The 15,849-nt window shown below is 44.0% G+C and overlaps 1 protein-coding gene across 1 annotated transcript in view; it reads left to right on the top strand.

The window, feature by feature from the left end:
- Positions 1-15,849, top strand: part of SPTBN5 (spectrin beta, non-erythrocytic 5) — a 365,978-nt gene that overhangs the window by 330,386 nt on the left and 19,743 nt on the right. The window contains exons 58-63 of the mRNA XM_075330185.1: positions 422-611; positions 4,104-4,280; positions 7,654-7,758; positions 10,802-11,368; positions 11,479-11,571; positions 12,005-12,850. Coding sequence (XP_075186300.1) covers positions 422-611; positions 4,104-4,280; positions 7,654-7,758; positions 10,802-11,368; positions 11,479-11,571; positions 12,005-12,850 — 1,978 coding nt within the window. The remainder of the gene's footprint in view (positions 1-421; positions 612-4,103; positions 4,281-7,653; positions 7,759-10,801; positions 11,369-11,478; positions 11,572-12,004; positions 12,851-15,849) is intronic.

Below are 15,849 nucleotides of genomic sequence, written 5' to 3'. Positions count from 1 at the left end.
TGTAATGCCTGTATTCTATTTTACGTCTCCCTGGCCCAGGAGCTGTGGTATGATCAGACCATGTTCCTGTATGGTCAGACACGGCCATTACACAGCAGGGACACATACAGTATATAAGATTATCTCAGCACAGCAACATTATTTTTAATTACATCCAATTGTGGAAATTATTATTATTCCAAGATCTATTGATTAATATGAACTTTGTTTGTTGGACAACCTCTTTAAGTAAAAAATTTCCCCCAAGGGGGTCTGTATTTTTTATGGTACACAGTCTGCTGTGATAACGACTGATTTACTAATGTATGAGCAATTTTAGTTTTTATTGCTTAGAGATGTAGCAAATTTTTTGTTTTCTAGAAATGTCTGTTGAATTTGCATCGAAATGTTTTTCATTATATGCCCTTCTTTGCCACTTTAGAGTGTGGGCAAGAGAGATTCATGCTCTAATGATATCCGAGGAGCTGACAAATGATCTGGCTGGTGCAGAACAGCTGATTAAACGCCACGAAGAATACAAGAAGGAGATTGATCGGCACTGGGGGAAGTATGAAGAGCTTCAAAGGATGGGGAAGTCTCTGCTGGAGAAGAAGCACTTCATGTCTTTTGAGGCAAGTTAAACCCATTGTCATATTCGTAACATATCTTTGTAACGTGGATTGGTGCGGTAGCCATGGGCAAGGAATTCCTTCTTTCAGTCCACGAGCCATCGCCAACTTAGGAGCCCATGCTTCTGGCCACCATCTTGGGTTGACCAATTCTATTTGTGCCATGGATCTCCACTACCTCGTTTTCATCCTTCTGACTACACCAAATGTAATGTGGCTTGGGGCAGTAGCCATGGGCGAGCTATTTGCTTTCCACGTCCTGGTACATTCTGTAGAATGATGGGGGTCCTGGGTATGTGTGTGTCATGGTATCATTGCTATAGACACCTTCACCTTTGGGCCTACCGTGCACCGTCAGGCATCAGACCCCTTTGCCCCTAGGATGAGAAAATAAGAGAAGTTGGTAAAAACATAGTTCGATAAACTTAGTTAGGCAGTACACTTCAAGAACTCTTCTGTATCATACAAAGGCACATTTATACGGTTACAGGCAAAAGCACTTCACTTGTGAATGTTAAACAGCCATTACAGCAAAGGTGAACCTCCATCCTCTTGGAACAGGGCCACACGGGTCCGTGTTATGTTGTCAACCCTGCACCCAGTCTACTTGCAGTGATCCCTTACAATGGCCACTTCTATAGCTGCTACCCTCTTCTTGTGTTCTCAGCTGGGCAGATCCTTTTCCTTCCAAAGGTCCCCCATGACTGGCCAACGCTGGACTCACTCCCAAACAATATTCTCTAGCAGGTATCACCCACATGCCTGTGTAGTAGGGTCTCTGTCACCAATAATGATGCTTTCCCGGTTTTGCGCCCTCACACAAAATCCCCAATTTCTGTAGCGTGCTGGGGCTACTACTCCGAGCCACGTTACATTTTGATGCTCCAAAGACTGAACCAATGTCTTCAAGTTATTCTCCAGTAATTAACAAGGAGATGTGACCCTTTTAAAGCGCCCTATGGAGTCTGGGAAAATTGTAATGACAAATAATGAGTGATAAATTCAGTGATTTGCTGGGATAGGGTTGGTAAACCTTTGTGACAGTGTGCCGAAGTGGAGAGAATATCTTTAAGACACTTTAGTAACTTAGCAGTGTGATCTACATATCAGAGAAAAGGAGGAGCCCAAATGTACTTTTATCTCTTAATGGGAATCGTTCAGGTGATTTTCTAGAACAATACTAATGTTTATCATTAAATAGGGCTTATGGAGACCTTTCAGAATCAGTAACTTTTATAGCTCTTCCTCTTCCTGTTATCTTGTTGTAAGTTCCCTAGAATTCAGTCTGAATTCAGTAGTGGTTAGTCAATCATATGTAAATACAAACTGCATATGCCCTGCTCCCCTCCCATCATCAGTGAAAGTAAATCTGAACGGAGTTTGCACTGCTAACCCCACCCATACACCCCTCTTAGCAGTGGCAGTGAATGCACTGGAAGGTGAGTAAAGGGGAGCAGTGAATATGTCAATTGTATTTACATACACATTACTAGCCTGCACAAGACACTGAATTCTACAGATCTTACAGCAGAATAATAGGATAAGGTAGAGCTATAAAATTTACTGATCCTGTTAGAGCTGCTTAAGCCCTTTTTAAAAATAACATTAGTATTGTACTACAAAATCACCTGACAGATTCCCTTTATGTCCCAGTCTGGTAAATCCTTGCACTTTTACAGTTAGGGTACCGTCTCACTAAACGACGTAGCAGCGATTCCGACCACGATATGACCTGGTCAGGATCGCTGGTGCGTCGTTACATGGTCGCTGGTGAGCTGTCAATCAGGCAGATCTCACCAGTGACCAGCCCCCAGCGACGCGTGGAAGCGATGCTGCGCTTAGTAACTAAGGTAAATATCGGGTAACCAAGCAAAGCGCTTGCTTGGTTACCCGATATTTACCTTGGTTACCAGTGCACACCGCTTAGCGCTGGCTCCCTGCACTCGTAGCCAGAGTACACATCGGGTTACTAAGCAAACCGCTTTGCTTATTTACCCGATGTGTACTCTTGCTACGTGTGCAGGGAGCCAGCACTGGCAGCCTGAGAGTGGCGTACGCTAGTAACCAAGGTAAATATCGGGTAACCAAGCAAAGCACTTCGCTTGGTTACCCAATGTGTACCTTGGTTACCAGCGTCCGCAGAAGCCTGCTCACTGATCCCTGCACATTCAGATCGTTGCTCTCTCGCTGTCAAACACAGCGATGTGTGCTTCACAGCGGGAGAGCAACAACCAAAAAATTAACCAGAGCAGTGTGTAACGAGCAGCGATTTCACAGCAGGGGCCAGATCGCTGCTCAGTGTCACACACAGCGAGATCGCTGATGAGGTCACCGCTGCGTCACAAAAACCGTGACTCAGCAGCGATCTCGCTAGCGATCTCGCTATTTGAGAAGTACCACTTAGTGCCTATGTGAGTCCTATGTGATTTGTCTTCAAGTCAAACAATTGTAAATGGTGTCCAAACACCAGAAAATGAAGGTTCATCTCAAAGGGGTCTTACAAGTTATGACTTGCTGTTGTGGGTGCTGAAGGGCTATCTATCACTGTGCTGGCAGAACCGACACTGTTATCACCAGTCAATTGACCATATTATAAGTACGTAATCTATCTTTTAAAGAGTAATCATCATTTTAAATTTAATTCTTTAGACAAATCAGATTCTTTTTTTTCCTCCTGGACTGATCTTTCACTAGTTCATGAGTAAAATCTATATTCAGCGAGTACATAATTTCCCTTTACTGAGAGAGGGAATAACAATTGGTGCCTATTTAAATTCCATGGCGCGGTGAGGAAGGAAGAGCTAGAGGCAGACACCGATTCTGCTGCAAGTTCTCCAGAAAAGACAGTTACCGTTCTCCATAGAACTTTATAAGCGCAAACTGCCATCTCTGATCTCAGTAATTGGAAAGTCTGTAGCCACTAAAGACAGATTTTGTCCAAGAAATCAGAACATTGAAAACAAGATCGGTCCAGGAGGAGAAAAAAAACTGATTTTTCTGATAAGATATATTACAAAGTAATTTTATTTTCATGCGTCCTATTGATATATGGGGGAAAAATATATATAATGACGGTTACTTTTTAATAACAAACATACATCAAATAGTAGTATATAGCTTCAGGACATAACAGAGTTTGGCAAGGTGTCTAGGTTAAAATTAAACTTGGGTTTAGATATAGTAGTCAAACCTGAATATTTCCAGTCTTGAACTAATAAATACAACTAGATTTTAACATCTATTAACCACAAATAGTTTTATTATAGATGCAAAGACACTTGTCTGCATTGTCCAGTATTAAAAACAAAATAAAATCTATATCTTTGTCTCCCCAAAGCACTGCCAGCCTTGTGCATTAGCTATAAATGGTCTTCTCTCCATCAGTATGGGGTGCAGACCCCCAACAATCAGAATGTGGAGTCCTATCCTAGCATTGTGTCATTACTTCGTGACGCTGAAGCTTGAGTCATGACTTGATATAAACATACATTTCAGATTGAAGAGAAAATGCACGAGCTGTCAGAGCTAATGGGGCTGGTGTCTGACACCTGGAAGAGGAGGAAGGAGATCTATGACGAGAACCTGGAGCTACAGCTGTTGTGGAGGGACCTGGAGCAAGCGGATGGATGGCTGAACACTAAAGAACCATATGTTTTGGATTCTAACTATGGGGTAAGAAATTCCATTTCTGTGAACTTTCTATTGTGAAAGTGACAAATCATTTTAGAGCTTTATCTAAAATATAGCAATAAATATATTGTGCTTATATTTAATCCTTGAATAGGTTGGCTACTACTTTTACATTGTCGGCCTGTCCTTGGATAGGTCATCAATGTCTGAGTGGCCGGGGTCTGACATCCCCCGTCATCCTTGCCAATCAGGTTTTCTCGGTGCCGGTGGCGGTAATAGGCTGCCGCAGATGCTCAGTTCCGCAGTTTAGCGGTCTTCTAATAGCGGCTGGACATGCTTAGCTCCGAAGTGACCCAATCTTCTGATAGCGGCCGAGTACTGCACATCCGCCTCCTATTGATATGAATTTGAGGTAGATAGTAGCTGTAACAGAATACTGCATATCTGGAGAATGGGCAGCTTTGGAATTGAGCATTTCCTGCTGCCACCGGCACAGTAAGTAGCTGATCAACAGAGGTGCTGGTTGTTGGACCGCAGCCGACAAGACATTGATGACCTATCCTAAAGGGTACTTTACACGCTGCGATATCTGTATCGATATCGCTAGCGAGCGTACCCGCCCCCGTCGGTTGTGCGTCATGGGCAAATCGCTGCCCATGTCGCACAACATCGCTTACACCCGTCACATGCACTTACCTGCCTAGCGACGTCGCTGTGACTGGCGAACCGCCTCATTTCTACGGGGGCGGTTCGTGCGGCGTCATAGCGATGTCACTAAGCGGCCACCCAATAGCAGAGGAGGGGTGGAGATGAGCAGGCCGAATATCCCGCCCACCTCCTTCCTTCCTCATTGCCGGTGGGACGCAGGTACGGTGAGTTTCCTCGTTCCTGCGGTGTCACACACAGCGATGTGTGCTGCCGCAGGAACGACAAACAAACTCGTTACTCACCAGACAACGATATTTGGTGTTTGGACGACCTCTCCAAAACAAACGATTTTTACCACTTTTGCGATCGTTGTAGGTCGCTCGTATGTGTTACACGTTGCAATGTCGCTAACGACGCCGGATGTGCGTCACAAACACCGTGACCCCGACGATAAATGGTTAGTGATATCGCAGTGTGTAAAGTACCCTTAAGGATAGGTCATCAGTGTAAAAGTAGTGGACAACTTCTTTAAGGTACCAACAAGAAGTTTAGTCCTTTACTTCACCTTAATGTAATATCTTAACCAACATTTGTTAGAGGGGCTGTCTATGATTAGAAGAAAGTATCACTGCTTGTGACCAGAAACTGCGCCACACACGTCCATAGACTGTTTGGTTTTGCAGCTCAGCAAAAATGAAGTGACTAGGACTGGGCCTGGGCATCATTTTTACATACTTCACTGCTATGTTCAAACTTGATTGTGTCACTGTAGAAGGGGATCTTCCCTTGTAAAAGTAATCACTGGGGCTGAAAAATCATAATGCCTGAAAGGGAACCTGACAGCTGATTCATGCTGCCCAAACCAATGTTGTCATGAGTCAGAACATGATTGCAGCCAGGTATGATCTTCCCTGAAAAACTAATGAATTTAAAAGAAAACTTGGCTTTGGACCATAGGTAGTGCCAAGACTTGTTCAGTTTCTACCCATATCATTGCAGTTGATTGACAGGTGTTTCCGGTACATTAGGAGAGACCTGTCCAGCACCTAGAGCGGTGCAGGGAGTAGACAGCCGTGGGCAATGCTGGACTAGTCTGCCTATGGTTCCTGGTTGGATCTTCTAATTTTATTTTCTGTAATATGACAAAGCATTTTGTCAAGAAATATGTAGCGCCCCTGAAGCCATCAGGGTGCTACAAGGTTCTGCATCCCCACCAGGATGCAGGGCCTACCCCCTAGGTCCCCGGAAGACCAGTGCCGGTCACACACACAAACTCCAGGTAATCCTAGTTTTCCCCAACAGTTCCCCATACAATGATACAGGGCTAGGGTCGGATCAATGAATGGCTGCCTAGAGGTGGAGCCAATCTAGTCCACTAGTTGACCAGGTGGAAGTGGCGGACTGAGGACAAAGTCAGATAGTCTGAGAGAATCGAGGAATGAAGGTGGACAGGAGGAGACGTACTGACGTGGGGTTAACAGTGACCTGGTATCCAGAAAAGTAGTTGCCGGTGGAGTACAGTGGAGTACTCCCAGAACTACGCACCTACGGGGTACAGGTTCCTAGGACAGGAAAGAGCTTCAAGCTGACCTGTTAACACCTGCACAGCGAGGGGACCATCAAGGACCTCGCTGACCCTAAAAATCCGAAGACTCAGTAGCAAAGGGAGAACCGGGACAGGACCAGAGACTCCAACCCCACAGGGTTCACGTTACGGTCAGGTGGACAGAAGTGGACAAACCACAGAACAGGGACCCCCAGTTGCTCTACACCACGGGGGCCCATTTACCAGAGACAGGTGCAGGGGAAGAAGGTACCAGATTACTACACTGGCACTGGGACGAAGGGGACCTGGAGGTGAAACCAGCCGACCTCGGGTAACCAGTTACCATCAACCAGCAGTGAGTAAAAACCAGTTGCACTAAACTTCTGTGTGGACTACCTTCTTCCGACGCCCATCACATCACCCATCCTCTGGGGCCTGGCCCTGCTTGCGGAGGGCCTACCACCCAGGCTGCAATTAACAGCAGCCCCAGTAGTGCCATGCTGCAGCGGTGGCTCCATCTAAATATCCGCAACACCGCAAGTACCGTCACATATGAACATTACTCTAATCCCCTGTAAATACACCCCATTACAAAAAGGGCCCAGGCCATGGAGCCGGGCAACGGCCACCAAAGTGACATTCCCAGATATACACTGCCTGGGGCAGAGTACCCCATATCCCTGGGCACGAAAAATATACTTGGCTGCAATTATGTATCCAGCCTCTGATTAATGCTGCCCGTGCTTTGGGTGGTATGAATCAGCCGTCAGGTTCTCTATAAAGAAGAACTAAGGTTATATCTTGTAAAGGCCTCTTGGGTTTATACCAATGTGCTAACTGCTAGACACAAATAGATTGTAAGTCCCTTGCAAAAAAAAACCAATAAGACTTTAATAAGCTATATAATATTTTATGTAACAGAGCTTATATAAAGTAGTATTTGGTATGCCCATAATAGATTACAGCATTGTTCATCATGGACCTTTTAATATTTTTTTTTTTGCTTGTCACACAAATATTAAACAGTAACTTGTAGGTACACCAAAATGTTATTTACATGAAAACTACACCACTAGTTTATCCTGCAGAAAACACAAGTTCCCATATCATTTATTTATTTACATCAATGCATTCTCAGAATGCTAAGATAAGAAGTAGACTTTTTTTTTTTTTTCTACAAGGTAATAATTTTTGGATAATGTACGGTATTGCTCTTGCTAGGACTCTGTGCCACATGTGGAGGACCTGATAAAGAAACAAGAGGAGTTTGAAAAGATGCTGGCAGCCCAAGGAGAGAAGTTTGAGATGCTGAAGAGGAAAACCAAGGTCTGTAATGGCTTCATTTAGAGATTGTATCTCTGTGGTGAATAAGATGCTCCCTACCTCTGGTTGCGGTGGTGCACACTTATTTCCCTGTAGATCGGTGTCTGTTGATCACTCCATATGCCAGTAACAAAAAAAGAGCTGCAATTACGGTATTTAAAGTGAATCCTTCACAATGACCCTTGTAGTGGGATCTGTTATGTTGCAGAGCAAGAGCTGAGCAGACTGATATAGGTTTATGGGAAAAGATTCAGTATAACTTGTATTTTTATTCATTTCTATCTTTATTCATTGTGGGTGGTTCTATTTAGTGATTGACAGCTCTGTTGATCAAATGATAATGAATATTTCCTCATAATCCTATATATCATTCTGCTGGTCTCCCTTTGCCCTATACCATGTCTGCAGACTAGACTGGATTTTCAATGTGGCATTCAATTCACAGGGCTTTTCCCATCTCCTCTACTAACTCTACTACTCAGATATATGTATTTCTATGCAGCTGACTCGCTTCTGTCCAGATAGCGGCATATGCAGATGCAGGCCGTGCTGGGGATGCGATGCGAGACTCGCATGCCTATCATTTGGGTCGGTAAGCCAAATAGAGATCCCAACAAAACAATCAATCGTGTGATGTTTCGGACACCCGATGTCTCACTTGAAAAAAAACCTGATTGGAGCACACATTAAAAGGAAGCGGTCACCAAATGTTTGCTACCTCATCGAAGAGCAGCATGATGTAGAGACAGAGACCCTGATTCCAGCGACTTATCAGTTTACTGGATGCAGCAGCTGTGATAGAATCTGTTTTCTCTTTTGTAAACCAAGCAGAGCTCGGAATGCTGAGCTGTGTATAACCCCGCCCACATCACTGATTGGCAGCTTTCTGTGTACATTGTATATTGACAGAAAGTTGCTAATCAGTGTTGAGTGAGGTTGGACCAGGAGGCATCAGACTTCTAGTCATAATTAGTCACAAAAGAAGGGGAAAAACTGGACCTCATTATTTATTCATCGGGTCACTCCCCAATAACCACTGAAAACCTGAAACAGAAACCTCTGGGAGTTTTTCTGACCCATACATATACATAGAACAATTATCAAAAGTGCTCCAACCGTTTTATAAATAAATTTATTTTATTGTCACAATAGTACAAAAAACAGTTTATAGCATTATAATTAATCCTGAACAAAAATTCAGCAAAACATATTAAGGTAAAAATCCAAAAGAGAAACCAGGGCAAGAAGTGTGGACACGAATAAAAAGCCCAGGAATGGGAGAGGACACGGGACGATAGAGCAATCACTGACCCAGTCAAATAATGGGCAGGAAAATATCCACGTATAATATCGTTGCTGGAGTGCAAGCTAAGGTGACTATGTGCATATCAAGAGAAAATCAGAGCTATTCAGCGAGTGGACACTAGATGGCGCTCAAGCATAAATAACACGTCAAATGGCCCCCGAAGAAGATTCATCTCGAAACGGACGTTACGTTCGGCGAGGGAGGGGACCCGGTACGTGAGCCTCACAACATACTGACATGGGTAAGCCTGGAGTACTTTCCTGCAATAAAATATTCAGCGCCGGGACACATTAACGTGTTATTTATGCTTGAGCGCCATCTAGTGTCCACTCGCTGAATAGCTCTGATTTTCTCTTGATATGCACATAGTCACCTTAGCTTGCACTCCAGCAACGATATTATTAGTGATGAGCGAGTACTAAAAAGCTCGGGTGCTCGAGGCTCGGGCCGAGCATCCCAAGATACTCGTGTACTCGGCCCGAGCACCGAGCCCAATGTTATCCTATGGGAGACCCGAGTATTTTTGTGAAATGACCACCGGCAGCATGTAGAAACCATAAAACTGTAAATTAAAAAAAAAAACGTGCGTGTGTGTGTAAGCGTGCATATATATATACACGCGGAGTGGAGTGCGGGAGGGGCCGTAGCCGAGCGGGGAAGTGTCGGGCTAAAGGCACGGTCATTCTGTGAGGGCCGGCCAATCACTGCAATTCCACAAGTAACAGGGCTGTGGCATTGCGGTCTGCCAGCCAATCCCTGCATGAGGGCTGGCTCTCAAAAGAGCGCCAACATGAAGACCACGAGTACAGCACGAGTATCGCGAAATTACTCGGTCCCTGCCGAGTAGCCCGAGTACAGTGATACTCGTGCGAGTACCGAGTAGTGACAAGCATACTCGCTCAACACTAGATATTATACGTGGATATTTTCCTGCCCATTATTTGACTGGGTCAGTGATTGCTCTATCGTCCCGTGTCCTCTCCCATTCCTGGGCTTTTTATTCGTGTCCACACTTCTTGCCCTGGTTTCTCTTTTGGATTTTTACCTTAATATGTTTTGCTGAATTTTTGTTCAGGATTAATTATAATGCTATAAACTGTTTTTTGTACTATTGTGACAATAAAATAAATTTATTTATAAAACGGTTGGAGCACTTTTGATAATTGTTCTATGTATATGTATGGGTCAGAAAAACTCCCAGAGGTTTCTGTTTCAGGTTTTCAGACTTCTAGTCCTGTAGTGATGATCTCCAATTTTATTGAAACTGCAAAACGCAGCCCAGTAAGTGACACATCACTGGCATCAGAGTCTCTATCCCTACATAGCAAAAACCTGCTGACATATTTTCACTAATGGATCACCAGGAGTCAAGATGTTCACAGCAAATTTATTAAGGGTCTATTTACATTGCATGAGTTTTGTGAACAAGGGTTACCAGGCAAACCCATATCACAATAATCACGCAGTATATACAGGCTGCCGATCACCCGATGAACAAGAAAAATGAGGGGCATCGGGGTAAACTCCACCACCGATGGTCGAAACCAAAGGATGCAATAAATAAAATAAGGATTTAGGCTTGAATAAAACGGTCAGGATTACAAAAATGAATGTATTTACACATAATCATAGCTTTGCATAAGGGACACTATCATTCATTTGATGGGAAAACCCCTTTAAATGGTTAAGGAGTCCATATATTGAAAACAGGTCTCACGTTACATCTTGTATCTTTCTTAGAGAGAACAGAACTTGTCTAAGCAAACTGACTTTAATGAAAAAGAACCGAAGAAACCTGAACCCTTTATCAGAGTACCTTCTCTAAAGAGGAAGCCATCAGCAGACAGAAGAGGATTTCCCCAAAAATTGGGAAGCACAAGGGGTCTGTCTAGCCGTCCTTCCGCGGACACCGTAAGCAGCACTCAACAGAACACTTCAGTAGTTTCCGGTGGCTTACTGGACAACGTAGATGGCAAGAGCAACACAACCAAGACAGAGCAAGAGCCACAGCAATCGAGGGTCCCAAATCTACTAGACCTCAACATCCCTCCTTTGGAAAACCCCATTACATCACCCATATCCCAACCAATTGGGTTAACTTATCAGCAGCCACTGTATCCAGTCCAAACATATCAAAGCTTCAAAGTGCCAATTACAGAAGAAATCCTAGGACAAACGCCATTAATTACTTTAGAAGACACCAAGTACCAGCCCAAGGAAAAATCGCTCTTCAATTCAAGAGATGCCTCTACATTACACTCATATAATCCTGCCCCATCCTCAGAGAAAAGCCACATTGATGTTGTGGTATGTGGTGTTTTATTTGTATTGAAAAACCATGTTCACCGTGGAATCTAAGTTTACAATGTTCCTTGTGCTAATGTATATGTAATGTATATATTGCATGTGCTCGGCAGGAGGTGAAGCCATCGTTTGGACACAGTGATGAACTTCCAAAAATTCCAATTCTCCTTGATTTGATTCCTGAGACAACACGTTCCACAGCTTTGGTAATGTCATCTTTTATCTAAGAATATAAGGCATTTGGGTTTGAATAAACTTGAGTTAGAGTTTTGTATCTTTCTTGCAGATTTATTTCTCGTTGCATTGTAGTTTCCATTTGGTGATTAATTGGCCTCTGCAGTAATTACATTTGAATACAAAATCAATAAATGTCCGTGCATCACTGATGATGAGGGCTCACTATGTTAATGGCAGGATGTATTGTAGTCATGTGTATGGTGTTTGTTACATCTGAATAGCCTCCTGGCATGGGTGGCGTTAATGGGGCATATACCTGCATTATACAAAAAGAGTTGAAATCTTCTTAGATCCTTCGGTGGGAATATCAAAAATGCTTACAATGGAAATATACTTTTATTATCCAGCCCAGCAGTACCTTGTACCTAAATGTTGATGATAAATTATGTCCTTACTATGCAGGAGGTGAAGCCGCAATATTCTCTTCCGGAGGTGAAGCCGCAATATACAATACCAGAGGTGAAGCCACAGTATTCTCTACCGGAGGTGAAGCCACAACATTCTCTTCCGGAGGTGAAGTCGCAATATTCTCTGCCAGAGGTGAAGCCGCAATATACAATACCGGAGGTGAAGCCACAACATTCTCTACCGGAGGTGAAGTCGCAATATTCTCTGCCGGAGGTGAAGTCGCAATATTCTCTACCGGAGGTGAAGCCACAACATTCTCTGCCGGAGGTGAAGCCACAATATTCATTGCCAGAGGTGAAGCCGCAATCTACAATACCACAGGAGAAGCCTGAATATATTCTGCCGGAAGTGAAACCGCGGTATACAATACCGGAGGTGAAGCCACAATATTCTTTGCCAGAGGTGAAGACGCAATATACAATACCAGAAGAGAAGCTTCAATATAATTTGCCAGAGGTTAAACCACGATATACAATACCGGAGGAGAAGCCGCTATATAATCTGCTGGAAGTGAAACCGCGATATCCAATACCGGAGGAGAAGCCGCAGTATTCTCTGACAGAGATGAAGCCGCAATATTCTCTGCCAGAGGTGAAGCCGCAATATGCAATACCAGAGGAGAAGCCACAATATAATTTGCCAGAAGTGAAACCACGTTATACAATCTCGGAGGAAAAGCTGCAATATTCTCTGCCAGAAGTAAAACCGCGATATACACTACCAGAGGAGAAGCCGCAATATACAATGCAGGAGGTGAAGCCACAATCTTTGCTAGAACTTAATGTGGACTTCTCAAGTGGACTATCAAAAATACCAGATCTACCCACTCCACCTTCTCCAGTAAGTGCCAAAATTTCACCTAATGATCAGTAATTATACATATTGCAACCTAAGTAGTGATGGGCGGACTCAGATATCTGGGATCTGCGGTTCTAACTGGATTTTTTCAAATAAAAATAGTTCTGGCCCAGAATTGTTCCTACATATCTATCTGGCTGGACACCAGTCCCCATATAAGTCTATGGGGACCAGAATGTGGCACTTAAAAATGGTGGTAGAAGGGATGGGGGATTAGAGCAAGCGTGCTACACTTATGGAGACTCCGGCGCAGCTGTAACTGCTTTCAGGCTGCTCACTCTACTTCCGGGGCCAGGGCCATTCATTTACCTTCATGCATATGCACTGCCTTCCTTGCCCACCAGGAGTCCTGGCGTCTGTGATTGGTTGCAATCAGATGCGCCCACAACCTGGGTGACAGCGTCTGACTGCTTGCAATCACAGACCCTGTCTGCGAGTCACTGTAGATTGGTGTAAAAATAATTTAAAAAATTGTCGTAGAGACCCCCATATTATGATACCAGCACAGATAAAGCCAACAGCTACAGGCTGCAGTCCCCAGCCATGTGCCTATCTTGGCTGTGTTTGAAAATAAGAGGAACCGCATGCAGCTTTTTTTTTTTTTTTTTTACAACTATTTTAAATAAATAATTTTTTAAAAACTACGTGCTCTTCCCCTAATTTTGATACTCAGCCATAATAAAGCCCAACAGCTGGGGGCTGTTATTCTCAGGCTGGGGAGACACATGCTTACTGGCCCCCTCAACCTAAAAATAGCAGCGTGCAGCCATCCATTTGATGCAACAATCCCAGAACTTTACCCAGCTCTCCCCGATTGCACTGGCAGTCGGAGTACTAAGGGGCTAAAGCAGCACACAGCTGCCACTAAACTCTAGATTAATAATGGGGAGGGTTTACGAGATCCCCCCCATTACTAATATGTAAGTGAAAAGAAATAAACACAAACACCCAAAAAATCCTTTATTTGAAATAAAATACAAAAAAGCCACCCTATTTCACCAGTTAACCCAAAACACCCAGGTCCGAAGTAATGCACAAGAGGTCCCATGACGATTCCAGCTCTGCTATATCTGAAGATACAGCATGCAGCCATAGAACATGACCGGCCGCTGTGAGCTTCAGGCAGAGACTGAGCCTCAGCAATGAGCGGTGACCTCACTCAGGTTATTTTCGGTCACAGCTGGATGTTCTCCCAGTCCTTTACGTGTGATCACAGGTAACCTGACCTCAGGTGACGTTACTGAGTTCACAGACCTGCATCTCCAGGCAGAAAACCACAGTTTTTTTTGCCAAGAGATTCAGATTTGGAAAGAAATACAAGAAACTGTATTGATGCTGTTTCAGTGCGGTTTTCTGCCAGGAAGTGCAAATTTCCTGCTGAATTGTCTGCACCAGATTTCAGCCCAAAATTTGCACTTCCTGGTAGAAAACTGCACCGAAACTGCATCAAAACCGTTTTTGTTTTTTATTTGTTTTTGTTTTTTTTCCATTTTTTGCCAAGAGATGCAAATTTGATGATGAGATTTTTACACCATATTCCTCCACCCAATATTCACCTCCTGGCAAAAAATTGTATCACTACCGCATTATGCGGTAGTGATGCCGTTTTTTGCCAGGAGGTGTAGATTGAGTGCAGGAATATGCTGTTGAAATTTCAGCACCAAATCTGCATCTTTTGGCAAAAAATGCAGTTTTTGCAAGGAGATACAGGTCATTGAACTCACCTGAAGTGAGGTCACGGAGTTTACTGAGGTCATTTGAAGTCAGATTACTTGCGATCACAGGTAGAGGACCTTGGGAGCCTCCAGCTTTGACCGCAAATAACCTGAGTGACGTCACTGCTCATCATTGCGGCTCATACTCTGCCTAAAGATCACAGCTGGCAGTCATGTACTGTGCCTGCTCACTGTTACTTCAGATGTAGCAGATCTGGAATCGTTGTGGGACCTTGTGTTGATTACATCAGACCTGGTTGTTTTGGGGGTTAATAAATTGGTGAACGATTGTGTGTTTATTGTATTTTATTTCAAATAAAGGATTTTTTGGTGTTTTGTGTTTATTTCTTTTCACTTACAGATTAGTAATGGGGGTCTCATAGATGCCTCCCTAATCTAGGGCTTAGTGGCAGCTGTGAGCTGGTTAACCCCTTAATATCCAATTACCACCACACCAGGGCAATCGGGTAGAGCCCGGTAAAGTTCCGGGATTGTCACATCTAATGGATGCGACAATCCTGGGCGGCTGCAGGCTGCTATTTTTAGACTGAGGGAGCCCAATAACCATGGATCTCTCCAGCCTGAGAATACCAGCTCCCAGCTGACGGCTTTATCATGGCTGGATATCAAAATTGAGGGGGGACCGCACGCTGTTTTTTAAAAATCATTTATTTAAAATAGTTGTAAAAAAAAAGCTGCATGCGGTTCCTCTTATTTTCACACACAGCCAAGATAAGCACATGACTGGGGACTGCAGCCTGTAGCTGTCAGCTTTATCTGTGCTGGTATCATAATATGGGGGGACTGTACGACAATTTTTTAAATTATTTTTACAACACTCTACATTGGCTCGCAGACAGGGTCTGTGACTGCAAGCAGCCAGACACGCTGTCGCTCAGGCTGGGGGCACATTCTGACTGCAACCAATCAGAGACTCTGGGACTGCCAGTGGGCAGGGGAAGCAATGCATATGCATGAAGGTAAATAAGTGGCTCCGGAAGAAGAGTGAGTGGCCCCGAAACAGTTACAGCTGCGAGACTCGGTAAGTATAACGTGCTTGCTTTATTTTTATTTCTTTTTCGCTCCTAATTGGGAGACCCAGACAATTGGGTGTATAGCTACTGCCTCCGGAGGCCGCACAAAGTACTACACTTAAAAGTGTAAGGCCCCTCCCCTTCTGGCTATACACCCCCCCGTGGGAGCACGGGTCCTTCAGTTTTTTGCTTTGTGCGAAGGAGGTCAGACACGCACGCATAGCTCCACTGT

The sequence above is a fragment of the Anomaloglossus baeobatrachus genome, chromosome 12 (assembly GCF_048569485.1).
Source record: "Anomaloglossus baeobatrachus isolate aAnoBae1 chromosome 12, aAnoBae1.hap1, whole genome shotgun sequence".
Classification (NCBI taxonomy): domain Eukaryota; kingdom Metazoa; phylum Chordata; class Amphibia; order Anura; family Aromobatidae; genus Anomaloglossus; species Anomaloglossus baeobatrachus.
This window is presented reverse-complemented; position numbering and strand designations above follow the sequence as displayed.